The sequence below is a fragment of the Phalacrocorax aristotelis genome, chromosome 16 (genome assembly GCF_949628215.1).
Source record: "Phalacrocorax aristotelis chromosome 16, bGulAri2.1, whole genome shotgun sequence".
Lineage (NCBI taxonomy): Eukaryota > Metazoa > Chordata > Aves > Suliformes > Phalacrocoracidae > Phalacrocorax > Phalacrocorax aristotelis.
In genome coordinates, this window is record NC_134291.1 from 13,926,866 (window position 1) to 13,946,335 (window position 19,470).

Below are 19,470 nucleotides of genomic sequence, written 5' to 3' on the forward strand. Positions count from 1 at the left end.
CTTCTAAAAGCTTACGCTAACAGGCAGCGTGCTGAGGAAAATTACAGAGCGCGCTGCTTGTATGGGCATCGTAATTAAAAGCTATTAATGAACTAAAATGCATAATTACTACAGAGCTGGCTAACTCTCTTAATGGAAATCTGAGACTTGCCTACCACGTGAGATCCCTCTTTGAAGGGTGGGAATCGCTATTTGTTTTCCATGTAGTGGGGCTAAGGAGTTCTCTCCACGTGAGCTCATCTGAGTATCAACCATGACAGCAGAACTTGCCACCCGAGGCTTTCTGAGGGACACCTGAGTGCCTGGAGCATCCCTGTGTGCTTTCCCTGTGCCGCACGTGTTTCTCTTGCTTTCCTTTTATCCTTTTTGGCATGTAACGCTTGTCTCTGTGGACCACTCTAGGGAACCACAGCCCTACCCGCAGGGAGGGGCAGCCAAAAGGCGGGTGATCAGCCTTTACCAACTAGATGGCAAGGCCTGACAACCCTGGAGAGCCACCCATCGGTCTCACTGCTCCTATTTTCTCCTCATCAGCACGGCCGGGAGAAGTGTTGGTTACTGAGGTGGTGGATATAGGAGTGGGACAGTGTCCTCTTCTGCTCCAGGATCCATCCTGCGTAAAGAGACACTAAAAACTGGTCCAGGAACTCTCTGATCCTCTCCTGCCGTCTCTTGGCATGTACAGTCGGCTTTGCTCACTCCCTAAAAGTGTAAGTGGCTTTTCATATCTGCAGCGTTTGATGATCTTGAACTGACAAGGAACGTGGCTGGTCCCTGGGGAAGCCATCTTGGGAATGCTGAGTTTTAGTAGGAAATCTTAACGTTTCTTAGTCCTCTCTTGAACATTGTCTGGAGATCTGCACGTATCCAGAGGGGACACCTTCCTGCACGCCTTGCAAAAAGGCTTCTGAGCCTGTCTGTTCCATGTAATTAAGCAGAATTGGGAACGACCACATCAGCGTAGAACTTCATATTGTCCAAAAGGGCTTTGGAGCAGAGGCTCTGGGTCCAGCCAGGAAGGCAAAGGCAAAGAGAAAGTGTGCTACTGTTTTCCAGTTGGGAAAAATGAAAGAAAAAAAAATTAGAAGGGAAAAAAATCAAGGCTTGATGGGGAGGGGAATTACTAAGTTGCAACAGAGGAGGTTTGAAAGCTCTCTCCTGACTTGGGGAACAGAGGGAACGATCATGGACAGGGAGGACACAGAACAGGCAGTGCCCCAGGCAAAATATATTTTCTGTTCGTGGTGCTAAACTAGGATTAATGAAGAGCAAAGCCTGAATAAGCCACTCAGACCTTCGGAATCCAGGCTGAGAAGGCAGCTCCAGCCCTACTCACTTGCTTACACCTTCAAATAACTGCTTTCTATTCTTGCATTGAACTAACTGCAAAGTAACACGCAGTTTTGAAGGGGTGGAATTGCTTTTGTAGGCTTATGCTTGCTGCAGTGCAGTAGCACACACTTGTGCTACTCTGCCTGTAGCTGCCTTAATGTCTTAAAAATCTTAATGTCTTAAAATCTCAGTGTGAAAGGGAATGTATGCTGAACACCCATATTCCCTGCCCTCTTCAGAAGACGGTGGAGAATTAAGCCCAAGAGCTCTGCAGATCTAGATATGTCACAGTTCTTCCTTATAAAACTGCTGTACAAGAATGACACAAGGCATGGAAATATTTTAGGAAACAACATGTGGAATTTTCTTCTCAGAGGTGGAATTTCTCTGGAATTCTCACTGTGTTGCTTCCCCATTCACTGCCCCTCAACTTCGTGCATTGAAGAGGAGGGGCTGTGAGAGACACAAAGCTTTGCCTTTGCCCCCTCTGCTGCAGCCTGGACCCTGCAGGACAGGGTCCTTTGTAGTTCCCAGTGTGGCTTCTCCCCTGCCGCTCACTCTGTGTGCTGCTGTCTGGCCAGTTATCTTTGCAGCTTTTAGCACTCAGTTTATTGTTGGCTCCACTGGATCTCCTGCGTAACCTGAGTTTCCCCTGTTGGTACATTAGAAGAAAAGTCGTATAAATAAGGGGTTTGTAGAAACCTGCTCTGTCATCAGGAATCTGTGTAATTGGTGGCGAGACCAATGGTGGCGTAGCTGAAACAGTTTTCAGCTTTTTTGAGTGCACGTAACTTCCATGGTGGTGACAAAGTCCCACACGTTCTCATAAAGTCCAGGGTATTTTCATGTCTCCTTTTAAGCACATTCATTCTATTTGCACTGCTGGCCTTAACGTATGTCTTGCATGACGCCATTCCTGCATTCAGTTCTTTCATGCTGCTCTTGGCCTTGACCAGTTTCATCCCACCTCCCAAGGAAATCTTCCTCCTGGACCTGCAGCATCTTCAAAGAGGGAGGGGGAAGAAGTGGCAAGAGCAAAATAAAACAGGACCGTCGAGCAATACCAGTCTTGTGACACCCTTCCTTACAGCAGTCGCTTCTCTGTGATGTTGCATCATTTCTAAAAATAGAACTTAAGGTCCTTTGGGAAATGGCACTTGTCTTTTGCTCTGCAAAGTACCCCATGTGTTTTGAGTCTCGCTTAAAAAAGCCGCGAAGAACAGAGCAGGGTTTAAGATGCTTTATTTCCTCATTCTCATGTATAGTTCTGCTTCTTAGTGGTGATAACGGACTTCAGAATGTCCAAGTGGCATTGAAAGTTGCTGTTCAGAGCTGAAATAAAAGGTGGAGGGGGATCATAGGAGACTGATACACTGTCAGACTGTTCGAGGGGCATTTGTACAGAAGCATGTGTTTTCTCTAGCTATGGGTGCTTCTTGCCTCCCAGTAGCTTAAATAAATAAAAAAGTAATAACATGAGTAATTAAATGCAAGGAAAACAGGCAGGATAGACTAATTGGAATAGTTTTTTGATGATAAATCAAAGAAAAGGACACAGGTAGGAGCGGAAACTACAGCTCAAAGGAGTATGCGTTTGAGTCTCAGACACAATTTGAAGCAGCATCCCAGTTGCCTTCCTGGGTCAGCCTGAGCTCTTCCAGTGCCTCTGATTTTTCTAGAACTAACTCAGAAGGACTCTTGAGGAGGAGTAAAATACTAAAACTAGAAGGTTCTGTGAAATTTTAGATGAGATTTAATCTTTCAGAGTACTGATGCAGTGGGAAAACCTTACTAATATATGGGAGCCTAGTCTACAAGGAGGTGGTAAAAGACTTCACCACCCGTGGGTTGCAGAGGCTCAGCTGGCTGCGTGGGCCATCTTTGCTGCCTCAGGTAGGGTTGTAGCTGTGTTATTTTCTCAGCTGTGGACTCAGGTAAAGGTTCAGCTTCGGCTTCCTGTCTTCCTTTTCAATTTCCAGATAACTATAATAAAAAACTCCCTGTGAGTCTGCAGTCAGAAGGGAGGTACTGGGACGTGAGGTAATGTGACAAAAGGCAGAGGAGGAGGATCAGAATCCACAGTGAGAAGCAGCCTGCGTTTGCTCATAGGTTAAGTTTCTCTTTAGTTGATATTTCACTACTTGAGTAGTTTATTCCAGACAAATCCTGTCTTGTAACTTCTCCGAAATGGTGCAGGAGGCCTGGCTCGTGCCACACCAGGAGCACCATATGGCCACCTCTGCATCCTGATCCGGAGCGCATTCACCACACGGTGCGGTGCCAGCGAGGACTAATGCCTACCTGGTAAATCCATCCCTGAAGTATTTACAAGGGTCATTTTTGTGGTGGTGCTTTTCCACCTCCGTGCTGTAGAGGAACAGCTGACAAATGGTGGTGGCAGGTGTAAAGCCGATGAGAAAAGGCTCAGAAACTGCTTTGTGGGGACCTGTTCAGTGAAATCCCTGGAGTGACTGAGAATTTCCTCCTCCCCTCCATTGGAATGAACTTGAAGGAATTGCATCTTTAGTAGTATATTCTCTTATTTTCCTATTATAATTTTTGAGATGCTGCATCATATCCTTAGCCTACTGAGGAATTTAAGTAAACCTTGACTGCAATTAATTATATTTGAGATCCACCTTTCAGATGCAGCGGGTGTCGGTTACCCCTACAGAAGCTACACATATTTCAGGGCAAACTCATGCCTCACCTTCCTCAGGGGGGAAGGTTTTGGGAGCGCAGCGGGTGCCAGTCAAACCTTGCAGCCTCATCCGTGAAACAGCGAGGGCCACGAGTGGGGAGGGGGAAAACGTGTCAGGTTTGAGGAGGATGACACAGAGGGGTCTCACATGGAGGAACGTCAGGGAAAGGTGGCAGTGGAGAGAGTGCGGGCAGGCGGCCGGGCAGCAAGGTGAGGCGCGGCTGAGCTGAGGGGGCGCCGAGGGGCCGGGGGGGGGCTGAAGGCGGCCCCTTCCCGGGCGGTGAGGGGGAGCGCGGGGCGCCGCGGCCCGGCGGCCATTTTGAGGAGGACAATACCCGCCTCACGGCGGGAGCCCGCTCGGCCCGGCGGGGTGGGGCGCGCGCACGCAGCGCGGGCAGCCGCCAGGGCGCGCGCACGCTCCGCCCTCCCGCCGCCGCGTTATGTAACGGCCAGGACGCGCGCGCGCTCCCTCCGCTCTCCCCTTCCCCTCACCCCCTCCCTCCGCCCCGCCCCCCCACCCACCGGGGTCCAATGAGCGGCGGAGCCGCGCCGGAGGGGGGACGGGGGAGAGGCGGGAGGATGGGACGGGCGCGCGCACGCAGGGGGGCAAGGCGCGGCCCCGCGGCAGTACGTGCGCGCTCCCTTCCCCCCCCCGCCTTCCCCTCTCTCTCTCCCTCCCTCTCTCGCCTCTCTCCTCCGCCGCGCTCGGTCGGTTCTTCCCCCCCTTTGTGAGGCGCTCGGAGCGGCCCGGACGTCGCTGACTCACCATGGCCGACGAGAAGCCCAAGGTGAGGCAGGCGCCCTCCCGCTTCCCCCCCCTCCCCCGCCTCCCTCTCTCCCGCCCGCCGCCTCGCTTCGCCCCTCACGGGGCACGGCGGCGGCGGCGGGAGGGGAGGGCGTGCAGGCCCCGGCCCCGGGCCCCGCCAGCCATCGGCCTGGGCTCCGCCGCGCCGGCTTTGCGCGCCATTTTCCTGCGCACCCAGGGCCGCCGCCGCCGCCTTCCCGCCCCGCCGGGGGAGGGGGGCCGGGGCCGCGGCCTCCCGGGGCGGGCGGAGGATCCCCGGGGAGGGCGGCGGGGAGAGGGCGGGGGGGGGGGCCCGAGGGGGGCGAATCCGGGCTCCCTTCCCGCCCTCCTCAGGGAGAGAGGCAGGTCCGGAGGCGGTTGCTGCCCTTGCCTTCCTCCTCCTCCTCCTCCTCGCGGGAGGGATCCGGCCTCCCCTGCGCAGCCGGGGCGCAGCATCCCCGCTCCGAAGCGGCCCGTTGGCGGGAGGCGGCGGGGCCCGCCGCGGCGCTCCTGCCCCCTTTGTGCCGCCGCTCGCCCCGGCTGCCCGGGCCGGGGGGGGCCGCGTGGGGCTTCACTTCTCAGCATCAGGAATTAAAAAACAACCACAACGAAAGAAGCCACCACCCTTTTCCCCCCCCCCCCCTCTTTTTTCATCCCCCCCCCCGCACCTTATTTTCAAAGCGGATTCGGAGGCGGCAGAACACCGCGCGGCGGGCCGGGTCTGTCACATGGCGGGGACGCCCCGCAGCCCGGCCGGGGCCATCCCGCACACCCGCCCCGCTCCCCGGGCCTCCGGCCGCTTCTCCTGCAGAAAACAAAGATGAAAAGGCTGCCGGGCACCTCCGGAGCGGGCGCTGCCCGGGCCGGGCGCCGCTCCCGTGGTACTCGGCAGCAGAGCTGAAAGTTGGTTCTTGGCGGTTTCTGCGTGTGGCTTCTCATGGGAGCGAGAGGATCGGGCCGCTCGCCGAGGAGGGGTTTTGCTCAAGCGTTTTCTGAAGGAGAAAGCTTGGTTCTTTTCAGATTTTGTCACCTTTTCACATATAGTCCTTTAACCTCTCGAAGTTCTCTTCAGAAGTACCTCAACCGATAGAAAAAAGTTTGAGGTGTAGTAAGAAGAAGACCTGCTAGTGATTGAGATCATAGTTATAACACAAATAACTTTATTCCTTCGATTGGGAACAGTAGTGTTGTGTGTTATTGTGCCCTTGATAGAGACGACTTTTTTTTTTTTTAAATCTGTTGTAAAACAACTGGCCTAGTAACTCTTCATTACTGCTTTGCGTTTTAACCAATCTCAAGCATGGCAATTAATATCAGTAGGGTTTGGCTTTTAATTGTGTCTCTGTGTGTGACTTTTTTGTTTTCAAATAAAAAGTACTGACCTTTATCTCCTAATTCAAAGTTTCAAGCTGGTAAAGAGCTATAATATCTTTATTTCCTCGTTTTTAATGACCTGTTGCACTTTGGTAAAATGTTAACTCCTTGTTTCATACCTTTGAAAAAAAAATAATTTTTTTTCTTTTCTTTCCTCAACAGGAAGGAGTGAAGACTGAAAACAATGACCACATTAATCTGAAGGTGGCAGGGCAAGATGGGTCTGTGGTGCAGTTTAAGATTAAGAGGCATACACCACTTAGTAAACTAATGAAAGCCTATTGTGAACGACAGGTATGGTTCTTGTGTGATCATCAGGAGAACCGGTGTCTGGGGGAGAGGTGATCTCCATAGGGATAGATGAACACAGTAAAGTCTTAAAACTGTCTAAATATGCAAAATGATAAAGACTTAACAGAAGCGAATTGTGTTGTGGAAAGCGTATTGTTCTTGGGATCTGTTTTAGGGTGGACTGGCAGGGTTGTGACAGGAAACGGGTAAAATAAAGATCTGTTGTTATCTTTGTGAAATCCGTACTCAAGGAGTAGGCGCTGTTGGGAGGCCGCTGTTACTCTGCTGCTCAAAAACACCGGTGTGGAGAGGGTGGGTTAGGAGCCCGTGGTGTGAACTCGGGGTAGGGAGGTGAGTGGTGATCAGAGTTATTTTTATAACTCTGAGTAACTTCTTGGTCTGGTCATAGACTTTTGATTTATTAGCTTATTATTATTGTATTGAGGTGAGAGAGTGTCAGTGGTATCTCAGGGTTTAAAGGTGTCTGATGTCTAGTTTGAGAAGGAGCTTGTGCATCTAGCGATGGGCTTTGTTTTGTCTCTTGTGGCCTGGTTGTCAAATTAATCCTCTGAGGGACAAAAAGAAAATAATGGATTTTGCTAGTGTAGTGGCAACTGCAGCCAGCCTACTTGTTTGCAGGCAGCTGTTGGAGGTTTTCAAAACACCTGTATAAGAGTAGTGCTATTTAACACTCTTCTGAAGCTTTTGATGAGGAAGAATTTTGCCTCTGCTGTCCATGATTTTGTAATGACTGTCTGCCTTTAGAAAGTTTCACCTCTACAGAAGTGGTCAGAATTGGGGAAGGTTGTGGGGTTTTTTTTTCTTTTTCTTCTTTTTATTTTTTAAACAAAAATTTTCAGTGATACCATTGAATACAATAAAATCAGTGTAAAATATTGAGATAACTATTTCACCACCAAGAAAAACAAACTCGAATTCACAGAGTGGGAAAACTGCTTTGGTTTACCCTTTGTCACAATAGGATAGTGCTACGGATAAAGACAGGGAAAATCAGCTGTTGCTGAACATGTAAATGTGTTCTTGTACAGGTGTTCTGGGAATAAGTTAAAGAATGATGGAAGCTGAGAGCTCATTTTTCATACCTCTGTCATATGAGCTCATGTTATATTATGCAAACCACTGTGTTTTGCTTTTTCCAAACATAAAGTGCAGTTTTGTCTGTCTTTTGTGGGGTTTGAGCATTGGTTAATTGTAAAGTCCTGGGAGAGGTGATTTTAGAAGTACCATTCATACTGCAGTTACTTGGAAACAAACAGAAGTAAGATTCTAAAACTTTCAGTCTAAGTTTCTACTCTGCTTTAAAAAAAACCAAAACCAGCAAAACGCCCCCAGGTGTCAATTGGAGGAAAAAAAGAGTTAAATCTTTAGAATGGGAAATGTTTTTTTCTGACTTTGGATTTAAGCTAGTAGGTATCCGAAAGGTATTTCTGTGGAGCTGGACTTGTCTTTAAATTTTATTTCTTAGGTGCCTACTTCTCAAACTTTGTTTAAAAGAGTTTGTTCTATGTGTCTCTAGAAGTTAGATTTTTGTTTGTGTTCCTAACTAGGATTCCTATCCAGTCTTAAAATCCTTACACTGTGGACTTTAGATTTAATTTTGGAGAGGTGGAAGCTGCATATAGTAGAAAATGTCACAGCTTTAAATTATGAAAATCATGTATTGCAGGTAGTAGAGCTAAAATGGAAGTAACTAAACCTTGAATGATACATTTAGATGATCAAGACTGTTTGCGGTAGGGAAAAAATCATCCATGGAACTTATGCATTTTTTGTAGATCCTGATCTCACCAAGGTACAGTTTTTCCGTATGTTTACAGCTAGCATTTATCCGGCTCACAAAGTTGTCAGGAACCTGCAAAGAACCAACACTTCTGAAATAGGGAATAATATTTTAAGAAACACAATGTCAGAGAAAAGGGCTCAAACCAAATGTTGCTGTGCAGAAGTGTGTTGCTGCTGTGACACTTGGCCACATGGTTTTCTTAAACATGTTCTGAGTGAGCATGGCAGGATCTCAGTCGTGCTAGAGAAGGCGCTTTGCTGTGAGCTATAAAGTCTTACCAAAAAGTTCACTCATATTCCTGATTAAAATGTTTTTCCTGACGAATCAACTTCTCAAAAGTAATTACTGTGTTAGGTTTTCTTTTTGTCTGTTCCATCTGCTCTTGCCTGGCTTAAATGAAGGCTGCTTTTCTAATTCAGAGATGCTGAAGCAGCGCCATGCAACACATCAGATTTACTTCAAAACCAACTAGACCTGTTGGGTTTTCAGATATTCTGTAGAGAGGGTAGAGAGAAGTGGGAAGGAAGTAGACACCAAGGTTCTTGGTTCTGGTTGTATCCTCAAACTTGATTCATCTTCCTTTGCAGAATGTGTGCTGTAGAATACCTTTGAAAGCTAACTTGTGAATTTGAAGCTTACGTTACCAGTCGAAGGGCTTTAGTTACCTTTTTGCATCTGTTGTCTCAAGCGAGAATGAGCAGTAGTTGTCTGGGGATGGAAGAGGTCAGCAAAGTGACTGTGTGTGGTAGAAATGCCGGTTGGAAATACTATTGAGTAGTTTCTGGAAGTAAAAGATGCCTTTAAAAGTTCCATTTGAACGCCTTTGGAAAGTTCCAGCTGTGCATGGAAAAACTTTGTCCCATTGATTTCTTGGTAATGGGAATTCAAGGTCAAAAAGTTACCATTGGCTACGCTGCTGCTGTGGGCTAATAGGTGGCAGTTGCATTTCTGGACAAAATTCTTCAGAATACCTTTGCTTTTGCGGAAGATCAAAAAGGAGTATTGAGGATTACTGTGTGCCATTTGCTATCCAAAGCGTTGCATCTAATTTTTTAAGTGAATTATTACAAAAAAGCACTATCAAAATCGTGGCCTTTGGGCTGAGCCTTGTGTACTAGAAATTGCTTTATTTTAACTTAGTCAGTGGGGGCACTGTTGCTTCTCCGAGTTATTGGACACAGTGCAATTTTTAATAGAAAACAGATTGCAAGGATTTGTAGTGAAATGCCTTAAAGTAAGTGCGTGAGGGGAGTACGAAAACTATATTGTGCGTTATGAATGGTGGCTTTTAATGATCGTGCTGCAATTGCAGTGACAAGTTAAAGAGAAAACTAGCGAGTGCTTTTACACCAGACTTAACTTCCCTTTGTGTTATTTCTCTTTGTCCAGGGGTTGTCGATGAGGCAAATCAGATTCCGGTTCGACGGGCAGCCAATTAATGAAACAGACACACCTGCACAGGTAACCAGCAGAGGCAAGACAAAAGAACTGTATTTGAAATTTGCTGCAGGAGCTGATGCTTCTGTTTCTTATACAAAACTTGCGTAATTTTATGTATTAGTGATAGAACGTGATCTCTTTTTGCCATTATTTTGATATAACTAATTTAGAATTATTGGAAACTGAATCTTAAGACGCCTTTAGTGTTTTGAATAATAAGTCTCTGTTGCTGTAGTACAAAATAAGAAAACAAAATATAGTGTACAGATGGGGAGTCGTGTAAAACTGTCGCTTTATCGAGTCACGGCTCTGAGAGAAGAATCGGTAAGTTAAGAATTGAGTTTTTCCTGAAGCAATGGCTTTATTTTTTTATAAAAGCTTGCCAGGATGTTACCAGAGATCCTGTTGGCAAACTTGCATTTGTAATACAAAAGTCACTTTCTGTTATTTGTAATTTTATGCTGTTTTAGCAGCATAAAATTAATGGATATTGTGAAGTTTGGGTTGTCTGCTTGTAATTGGTTAAAACGAAGGCCATTCCAGGAACAGAACGGTTTGCTGTGATTCGAGTATTAGGCACTGCTCCACGTAGCTGTGTTTAATCAGCCTTTCCAAGTGATGCAGTTTATGTGCTTTTCTGGACCACTTGTTATGAAACAAGCGGTTCTTGTTTTGAGAAGGTTTGTAGTAGATCTATCTTTTCTGAGCAGTTGCTCCAAAGAATGTGCCTCTTATGGCCACATCTGTGCAACTTTTTAACTTGGAATACTGATAATTAAGGTAACAGGGTGCTTTTCTCTCCAACCATGTTACACTGAAGCTAAGAATTGGGCTATTTATAGCTGTGGTAAATGCCATAGACCAGTTTGATTTCCTGGAGCAGAAGCTGAGGCTGAGGCTGTTTAGAAATATAACTTAGGTTGGTTATAGCAACTCCTTCAGTCTCGGTACGGATTTTGTCAGTAGGTAACATGAACATCCCAGGCACATCGACTGTAAAAATTATGGTGGAAAAAGAGAATTAATGAAGGATTGCTGTTCCTCACTAGTTTGTTACACCGTTTACCACGTAAAGTGGTTTTCATTTTTTTTGTTCTTGCTGATGCTTGGTTTTACTGCCGGGTTGGGCAAGGGGCTTTCATTACAGCCTGCTTGCTGTAGTGCTCTAGCTGAAGCCTTCTGCACATTTGAACAGCAGCAGCAAAGTCAAATTGTGGCAATGTTTGAGGTAAACTGAGAAAGTAAATCGGAGAAAGAAGATGCACTGGCAAAGTAGGCAATGGTATCAGAATGTTAGGAGTGCCAGTCTTTTCCATAGGAGTCATACACGCGCCCTGAACTTACATACTAGAAATTGTTCTAGGACACCAGCTATCAACTGGCGGGATTTTTCCATTCAATTTCTTTGCTTTTGAGTTATGGCAAAGTAGGTTAAATGTACAAAGTGCTGGTGGTGATGGAGGGGAGCGGGGCAGGTCTGGTTAAGTTGTATAGAAAGAAACATGAAGATAGGACTGTAAGAACAACCCAGCCTGTAGTAGATATCTGAGAAGAGTTCAAAGCCTTTTTTCTCTTTTCTGCTGTAGTTGGAAATGGAGGACGAAGATACAATTGATGTGTTCCAGCAGCAAACAGGAGGAGTTTACTAAAAAAACAAAACAAAACACACACAAAAAAAAAACCAAACACACAAAAAAAAGAACCTGCTACTTTCCTCTCCAGAACTGTGCTCCCACAGGTGACACATTCACAATTAGAAAAATGAGACTTGGTTCAGCCACATCCTGACTACTGCAGTATAGTTTTCTCTCTTCTCTCTCTGATTTTTTTCCTATTCCTTCTATTGTACATAAAGTAACTGGTGTATGTGCACAGACATAATGCATATTTTTTTTAACTAAATGGCCAATGGTATGTTTTGATCAACATTTAATGGAGATGGGGTGGGAAAACAAACTGGTTCTGTGAAAATGCCCCTCTCTCCGTTAGTGGCATGCTCCTTCTCCTTTTATCTTTATATTCCAGTAAGTTATTTTGCTCTCACTGTTTAAAAAACAAAAACCTTGCATACCTTGTTTGATTGGATAATTTCAATGTTTTTTCTTTTATCATTGTAAAACCAAGGACAATTTTATAACTTTTGTACGTAGCTGTTACATGTAGAGCAATCTCTGTCTAAGTAGGGGTAAATTACTCTAAAAAAAAAAAAAAAAAAAGATCCTAGATAGTTTTCCCTTCAAGTAAAGTGTCTCGTTGTTTAAATAAACTTCTTGTTTAAAATAACCAGTTTTCTTTATTTTTCTGTGGAGTCATAGTACTCAGCATTTGTACAGCTTTCTCTGCGGCACTTCATGCCTCTCAATTCTCAGCTTTCTGTGTGGTAAGTAAGCACAATCCCCCTTTTACAGTCGGAAGACTCTTGGAAATGAAAGGCTTCCTTGAGACCTCTCAGTTAGTCAGGACCCAACTGGAAAGAGAAGTCAGTTTTGTCTTATTTTGATTTTTTTATTTTGATTTTTTTGCGTGTGTATTTTTTGCTAAGCCCAAAATACTGGGCTACCTACTTATGCCTTTGGTCTTTAATAGAAACATCAATATTGTCATTATAGTAGCTTGTTAAAAACTCTGTATTTTAATGCTTTTTGGTGTAAACGTTACGTTAAAAAGAGCAAATTATTTCATTAACGATTCCGTTCTCCATGGTGTCAAAGGGGAGATGCTTGGAAGCATGTAAAGCAAAACCAAAAACCGGGAGTTGTGGTTTTAGGCGTGTGTAGCCGTGGCAGTGGAGGCTCCAAGCTCTGCTGTGCCGCTGAGATGTTCCTGCTTGAAAGAGGAAGAGGCGTGAGGAACCGAAGGGCGCTAGTGACCCTGGTGTTTTTCATGGGTCTCTTCCACAAGGCAGCTGTTCTTGAGTTTTCTCATGCGGAATTTTGGAAGTCGTGGTGAAATCCATGGATGTCCATGAACGATTATATCCCTGTCTTCTCAGCAGCCCCAAAGCATTCCCTGATGTCCCAGGAATGTTCTAATGTTTTGTAGTGTTTGCAGCAGGTTAATGCTCTTTTAGGTATTGTTAGCGGAACTCACTTTTTGGTGGTAGTTTTTGCCTTAGTTAATTGAAGAAGTGATCATCATGTGCTAGGTAGGCCTGCGCCTGCTGGGTCCAGAAAGTCTTTAACTTTGTGGCAAAATGATGGGTCTGTGCATTTGGGCGATGATCTGTTTGACTTCTGTCGCGATTTTAACACGTTTGATGTTACGTTAATTCCATCTAAAGGGAGATGTAAGAAAAATAGCATCTGTTTTTTGCAGTTGCTTATAACTTGCGTAGCTGAAGAATGTAATCTACTCTATGCCATTGTTTTAATTCTAGGAAATTTTACTGCTAAGCAGATTATTTCTTACTCTGATATGTACCTCGTAGACTTCTGTGGGATATCACAAGGTTGGAATTCCCTCTTGTGAAATGTTTTCATATCCAAAAATCACAAAAGCCTGGAAAAAACTTCCTTAAAAAAAAAATGGAGGTGGTGGGGAGTGTATTTCAAGGCCTTCTGTAGGTTAGACATGGAGTGTGTTGTGCTCTGGCTGTAGGATCTCTGGCTTTCCACCTGGCTGGACTGCTGATAACTGTGTATAAAATTCTGTCAACTTGATGCCATGCCAAGACTTTTCCCAGAAGGAGGCTGTCTTTATCTTGTTTGTCAAAAAAAGATGTTTGGACTTGCTTTAGTTTCTGAAGAAAGGGTGAGGTCTCCTTAAATGCAGCTCTTTTTCAGCCCAACTTAAGACTGCAAAGCTCAGAACTCCCTGTTGGATCTTGCCTACTGTTTTTTCTTTCCTGAGGCAATGTAAGTCAAGTGACAGGTACTGAACAGCGTGCTTTCAAAAACAATGTCTTAATTTCCTGTATTAGTAGAGTGGCACTTCATCTGTCATGAACTTGTGTGCAGGATTCTTTAACATAATGTTCCGTTAAGTAAAACAAGACCACTTAACGTGAATTTTGATTGGATTACCAAAATTCCCCGGTACAAAAATGAAAAACACAGGCTTTTGTGCCTTTTGAATTGGAGTGACAGCTTTGGAATGATCCTTAATCAGCATAAATGGAAATTTCCTCTAGTATTTAGTAACAGGCTATTAAAAAAAATGGAGAGGCATTGATCACCTAAATTTCTCAATTTCTAACATCTTCCTGCTATTGAACCTGGGCTTGCTCCTTGTATTTCTCAAATATTTCCTCCTGGCAGTGCTGAATGGTGTTTATGTAAGATGGTGACTGCCATCAAAAACTGATAAAATGGTCTTTTGTGAGAGATGTTTCCTTGATCAGATAAAAATCAAACTCTCAAAGATCTGAAGTGACTTAGTTCCTTAAGAGCTTCAGACATCTGATCTCCATTAGCCTAGCAAGCTGTTAAGTAGACTGGTGCATTCTGATACATATTTGTGTACGCAGCAATGCAGAAATACTAACCTGTTTTTTTAAAAACTGATATTTTGGAAGTCTCCTTGCATGGTCTTGCAAATACGCTATGACAGAACTTGTTGCTTGTCGGTACTGCTCCTCTGCTGTGCAGAGAATTGACCTGTTGATTCCTGTTTGCTGGGACCTGCGTGGTTTCGCTGTGCCTTCAGCCTCACTAAGCAAGCTGCGGCTGGGGTGACGATTCAGAAGTGGGGTGAAGTACAGGCATAGGAACAGTTTTGGTCAAACTGTCCGGAGTTCGCTTCGCTGTTCGGCCTGGCTTGGCTTGTAACGGTTCTCGTTTGTGCTGGTGGCCTAATGGACTGCCAGAAGTCCACATGTCAGAGGATAAAGGAAAACTGGGCAAAGAGGTCTTGTCCCACTGGTTGGGAGGTAAGTTTTTCATGTTTATTAAGCAGCTAAGATCTTTCAAAAGCCTGGGCGAATTGTATTATTAACCACAGTTTGCAAATAATGTATTCTGAAGTGGTCGCCGTGCAGTTCAGGTAACATTCCTCTCACGGTTTTTTAAATGAAAAAGAATGGAGTAAGTCATAATTGGATAGGATACTGCAGTGAGTTCTTGTGAGTGGTAAGACCTTGCCTGGAGTGCATGCTGGGTCTTTAGTCCCCAAACACTTCCAGTTTCACTGAGTGGTGATGGATAGCTACCAGTTACTTAAAAAGGTGTAACCAAAACTGTTTGTTTCAGGCACTGAAAGTAAGGCGTTTTTATTCAAGTCCGGGGTGCGGATAATGGCAGAACGAAAGGGCAGCTGGTTTTGGTGGGACCCTTAGTTAACACCTGAAAATCAGCGCCTTGGTTTATCTGCACAGTGGGGATGGTAACGCCTGTTTAACAGGGCCCCGCTGAGGGCCGGTATCGAGTGGCCCGAGGTGCTGGTTCAAAAGGGGTTGTGGGAGAGCGAGACCCTTCTGAAACAGAATATGCTGAACTGCCAAGAGCGTAAGGAAATACTCCAAGCGGGAATGTGAGAGAGGTTCTTGTGCTGGCGTGTGGAGGTGTTCTCAACAAAAGAAGAATCCCTGAAGTAGTCCTAAGATAATTGCTGCTGGAGGATAACTACAATATCAAAACACAGAGCGTCTCCGCAAAGGATATGGTCAAAGCCAGGCTATTTTCTCACAGGTATATTCCCTTCTGGTACCTTCACCTCATTACTTCTGAGGCAGACAATGTAATGTAAGTGCTGCCGTTTTGCCTGTTGGATACTGGTTCTGTTGTGACTGTTAGTGCAACATTAATGAAAAGGTATAATGTGACTGGCTCAAAGAAATAATACTTTCTGTGCTTCAGCCAGTTGGAAAGAATTTAATTTCTAAGGAATAGCAGTTTGCTTTCAAAGCTAAAAGTGAAAAACGAGATGCTTCCATGATCATCACCTATTAAATGGAAAGTGAGCAATAAAATGGAAGGATTTTTATTAGAATTTTAGATGGTGGACACTTCTCAGTATGCTTGTATCAGCTGGTGTGGTGGACTGTTGTGGAGTTATAAAAGGCAATCTAAAGGCACTTCAGTAACTTGAATTATTAATTATGTTACCACTGTAATCTAATACGTTTCATTCTCTGGATTATTGAGGTTTGCTTGTTCTGGCTGTAAACCAGTTGCCAAACTGAATGTGTTCTGATAGTGAATAATTTAATTTATCTTGCTTTTTTGTACTTAGCGTCAGAATGAATTGGTAGTACAGCGCTTCTCCCTGGTGGTTGGGGTGTAGGCGTGTGAGGATAAATAGGAGATGGAAGGCTGGGTTTTGATTCCTCTTGGCAGTTTTTGGTTGGCCTTCAAGATGCTTCATTACAGAGGTTTTCTGGTTTCTTCACTAGTAGCGTGGGACCGATGGTCTTACTCTAAGATGGAGATGCTGGGGGGCCCTGCTGGTGTTTCTGAAGTGGTTGGAGTCCCTTTGAGAGGAAGAGTTTTCCTCTCCTCTTGAAGAACTCCAGTGTGTGCGCAGGAGGGATCAAGTAGGGCTGGTGGCGCTATGGACGAAGCAGCTCGCTGTCAGCAGAGGTACCAGAAGTGGTGAGGATCCGTGGGGTGCTGTGGAAAGGGAACACAAGCGTATGAGTCGGCGAGGAGCTGCGGTGGGAATGGCGACTGTGGGAAGAGCTGTAGGTTTTGACAAGTAATTAATCTTGGAATGAGGATGACTTTGGAGCCCTGGGGAAAGGCTAAGGTTGTGGAAGCCCAAATAAGTAGTAAATAGATTGTTGCTCCTTAGGAAATGAATAGTCTCCAGGGGAACATGGATGCAAAGGACACCCTTTGTGATGAATTTTGTGGTGGTTTTAGTGGCTTTGATCCTTCTCCTTTCAGCTTCTGGTCCATTGATCTCATTAAAGCACATCTTATGCCCTGCAAGGGCTCTTGGAGGATCACTTGATTAAGAAAACTTGACAGTTTAAGCAAACTTGGACAAGGCAAAAGCAGAATGAAAGGAGATCTGCATTCTCTGTTAGGACGCTGACTTCCCTTTCCAGCGGTGCTTGTCTTTTTTTCTACTAAGGAACAATGATTCGGAGTACGCTGCCAGAGCTGGCAATGCTGGGTGCCCAGAGCAGAACAGCAGCATGTGTTGGCCACTCTGCTTCTTATGTTATTCAGAACTACGTCTCTGCGGCTCTGAGAGGAGTCTGGGCCCTGCGATTCGAGCCTCCTTCCCAAACTGTAACTTCCTGTTACGAACTCTACCTGAAGATGTAGAGGGGCACCAAAGCAACTGCTCGGCAGGACAAACGGTTCGATCTGTAGGATACCAGCCTTCCACTGAACTTCCACTGTGCATCACTTCAGGTGCCAAAGTCTGACAGCTGCAAATCTAGCTGTAACAAGGGTGGTTTATTAGCTGGTGATTACTTTTTACCCTCAGCTGTGAATGAATTGGGGGAAGAAAAGACAAGACTGAGTCAAAAATATTTTTTGTACCATGTGCTTGGAATAAAGAAAGCAAGTGCTTTGTGGCTGCCATAAATAGCAGAGACTGGCATGAAGAAACAACCCTTGGTCACGGGAGGATGACCAAGCTGAGGCTTGTTCTCAAACCAATGGTATCTCTCCTTGCCTAACCCTTGCATTTCCTGGAGTCTTGTTCAGACTTCCAGATGCTTTTGGCATTCATTCCCAGCTGAATTTCAACAACAGGTGGAATTGTTTGGTGTCTTGAGTTTTTCAAACAGCTGCTGAGGATTGTTCTGGTCAAATGTCATCATCCTGGGAAGGATCCCAAGCCCAGTTTCTGTAGCCACCTTCACAAATCCCTTCATCTTGTTATGGATAAATAATCAGCAAAGCAGCTTTTATTTGAAGACAGTCCTGCAGTCAGGTCTGTCTGAGATATCGGTTAGGTCCCTTGGAAATACTGGAGGTTTAGAATTTTAAAGCTGCATGTTAAAACTAGCTTTGTCAGAGGGAACGGGTTTTTCTTCATCTTGACTTTAAAAACTGGCTCTGTATGTCTCGGGGGTACAAATTTAAGAGTCAAATCCTGTGGGTTTGAATAAAAAGTGTTTAGATGACAAAATACTTTTGAAGTTCCCAAGAGAGCAGATGTTTACCTGTATGCAAGTAGGTATCATTTGACTTCTTAATGCCCAAGCCTAAGGGATAATAGAATTAAAACAACCGTGTCAAGTTACTTAAAATTTCCCTTTAATCTACCTCTAGAAAGATGTGATGTGACAGAGCATTCCCTGGGGACCTAAATAGTAGTTGGGGCTTTTTTTTTTTTAAACTATTTTTTATAGATTCTAGATTAGAAAAAATGAAATACTGTGGCACAGTTTCAGCAGTTCAGCTCTTTCCTGAGTCGTGTTAATATTAAGGCTGGTGGTAATTCAGACACTTGACTTCATGTTGTACATGGAGTGAAGTAGCACAATCAATGCTTGCATTTTTTCATACTACAAAAATATTTTCTAGAGAAAAGTGGTATTTGGGGGTATTCAGGGCTGTTATTGCTGGGAGGGATGGAGATAGGGGTTTTCTTTCCTGCTTCTCACTCCTTTATGCAAGTACTAATTAAAACATTTGTAGTGGGAGGTCCTGATGCATTAATTTTGGAGTAAAAGTGGTGATTGAGGAAGCACCTGCGCGTCTGGAAGTTGCAGGGAGTTCAGGAAGGACCCTGTCACCAAATCAGAGGTGGATTTGACAGATGGCTTAACTTACCAGATGCTGGCTGTTGACCAGTGTGCTGTATGAGTTTGTGCTGGCACTTTGTGGAAGAGACACACTGCAGAAGTGCAGCCCTGTGCTTTTAAGACACAGGTGAGCAGTGCTGGGCTTTGTACTCCAGCTACCATAGTTGTTCGGGGACTCACCTAGGGTTAATGGAATAATCCAGTGCTCCAAAATCACCTCATGTAGCAAATTGTTATTGCACCGCATGTTCTGTGATGATGTGACTGTTTCATGCTGTCCCTGCTGCAGCAACCCCCATGCGTCTCTGCAGGCCATCGGATGTAGAATCATTAAGGTTGGAAAATACCTCTATGATCACCAAGTCCGACCAGCCCAACGCCCCCCGGCCTCCTAAACCATGTCCCCAAGTGCCACGTCTGCATGTTTTTGAACCCCCCCAGGGACGGTGACTCCCCCACCTCTCTGGGCAGCCTGTGCCAGGGCCTGACTGCTCTTGTGGTGAAGACATTTTTCTTCATATCCAAGCTAAACCTCCCCTGACACAGCTTGAGGCCATTTCATCTCGTCCTAAATGTTTCTCCATCCTCGTTGGAGCCGATCTCCGCAGCAGCCTTGTGCGGACACCTCCCACACCCCGTATTGTCCATCCACGTACTTTGGAGTCGCGCCATGAGACACACTGAGGTAACTTCAAGGCGGGCGCGGGCCGGGCCCACCTCCCAGCGCAGTGCTGTGAGGCAGCAGGGCCTCGCCGGGGATGGGCGGCGGGGGCCCGATGGTGCTCGGGGTGACGTACTTAGCGGCGGCTCGGGGGCGGGCGGGGCGCGAAGGGGCGCCGGGGCGGCGGGGCTCCCCCCGCCCGGGTTCCCCTCACGCCGCCGCCGCCACTTTTGTCTCGCCTCATGTGCGGCTAAGCCAATCACAGCTCACCTGAGGGAAGCGACAGGCCTTCCGCCAATCACCAACAAAAGGCGCCGCTGCCCGGGTGCAGCCAATCACCGCAAAGCAGACGTATTGCTTCACCAATGAGCTTTTAAGGATGAGACAAGGCGGCTTAGAATAGAAGGTGAGGCGGGCCAAAGGGCAGAGTGGCAGGGGG

At 45.7% G+C, this 19,470-nt stretch overlaps 1 protein-coding gene and 1 long non-coding RNA gene across 2 annotated transcripts; one reads left to right on the forward strand and one right to left on the reverse strand.

Annotated features, from left to right (window-relative positions):
• Positions 1 to 4,467: 4,467 nt before the first annotated feature.
• SUMO2 (small ubiquitin like modifier 2) lies at positions 4,468 to 12,009 on the forward strand. The gene is made up of 4 exons (XM_075111313.1): positions 4,468 to 4,821; positions 6,354 to 6,485; positions 9,676 to 9,747; positions 11,313 to 12,009. The coding sequence occupies exons 1-4, from the start codon at positions 4,801 to 4,803 to the stop codon at positions 11,373 to 11,375; spliced, it is 288 nt and encodes a 95-aa protein (XP_074967414.1). The 5' UTR covers positions 4,468 to 4,800; the 3' UTR covers positions 11,376 to 12,009.
• Positions 12,010 to 15,513: 3,504 nt separating this feature from the next.
• LOC142065310 (uncharacterized) lies at positions 15,514 to 19,275 on the reverse strand. The gene is made up of 3 exons (XR_012663344.1): positions 19,027 to 19,275; positions 18,551 to 18,675; positions 15,514 to 16,271 (listed from the first exon to the last, which is right to left on the reverse strand). It is a non-coding gene; the product is annotated as an uncharacterized LOC142065310 (long non-coding RNA).
• Positions 19,276 to 19,470: the final 195 nt, after the last annotated feature.

Bases quoted from the DNA above. Each gene is read 5' to 3' on its own strand.
- SUMO2 (XM_075111313.1), top strand. From the start codon at position 4,801: ATGGCCGACGAGAAGCCCAAG. The intron at 4,822-6,353 runs GTGAGGCAGGCG...TTTCCTCAACAG, and splicing joins TGGCCGACGAGAAGCCCAAG to GAAGGAGTGAAGACTGAAAA. The intron at 6,486-9,675 runs GTATGGTTCTTG...CTCTTTGTCCAG, and splicing joins AAGCCTATTGTGAACGACAG to GGGTTGTCGATGAGGCAAAT.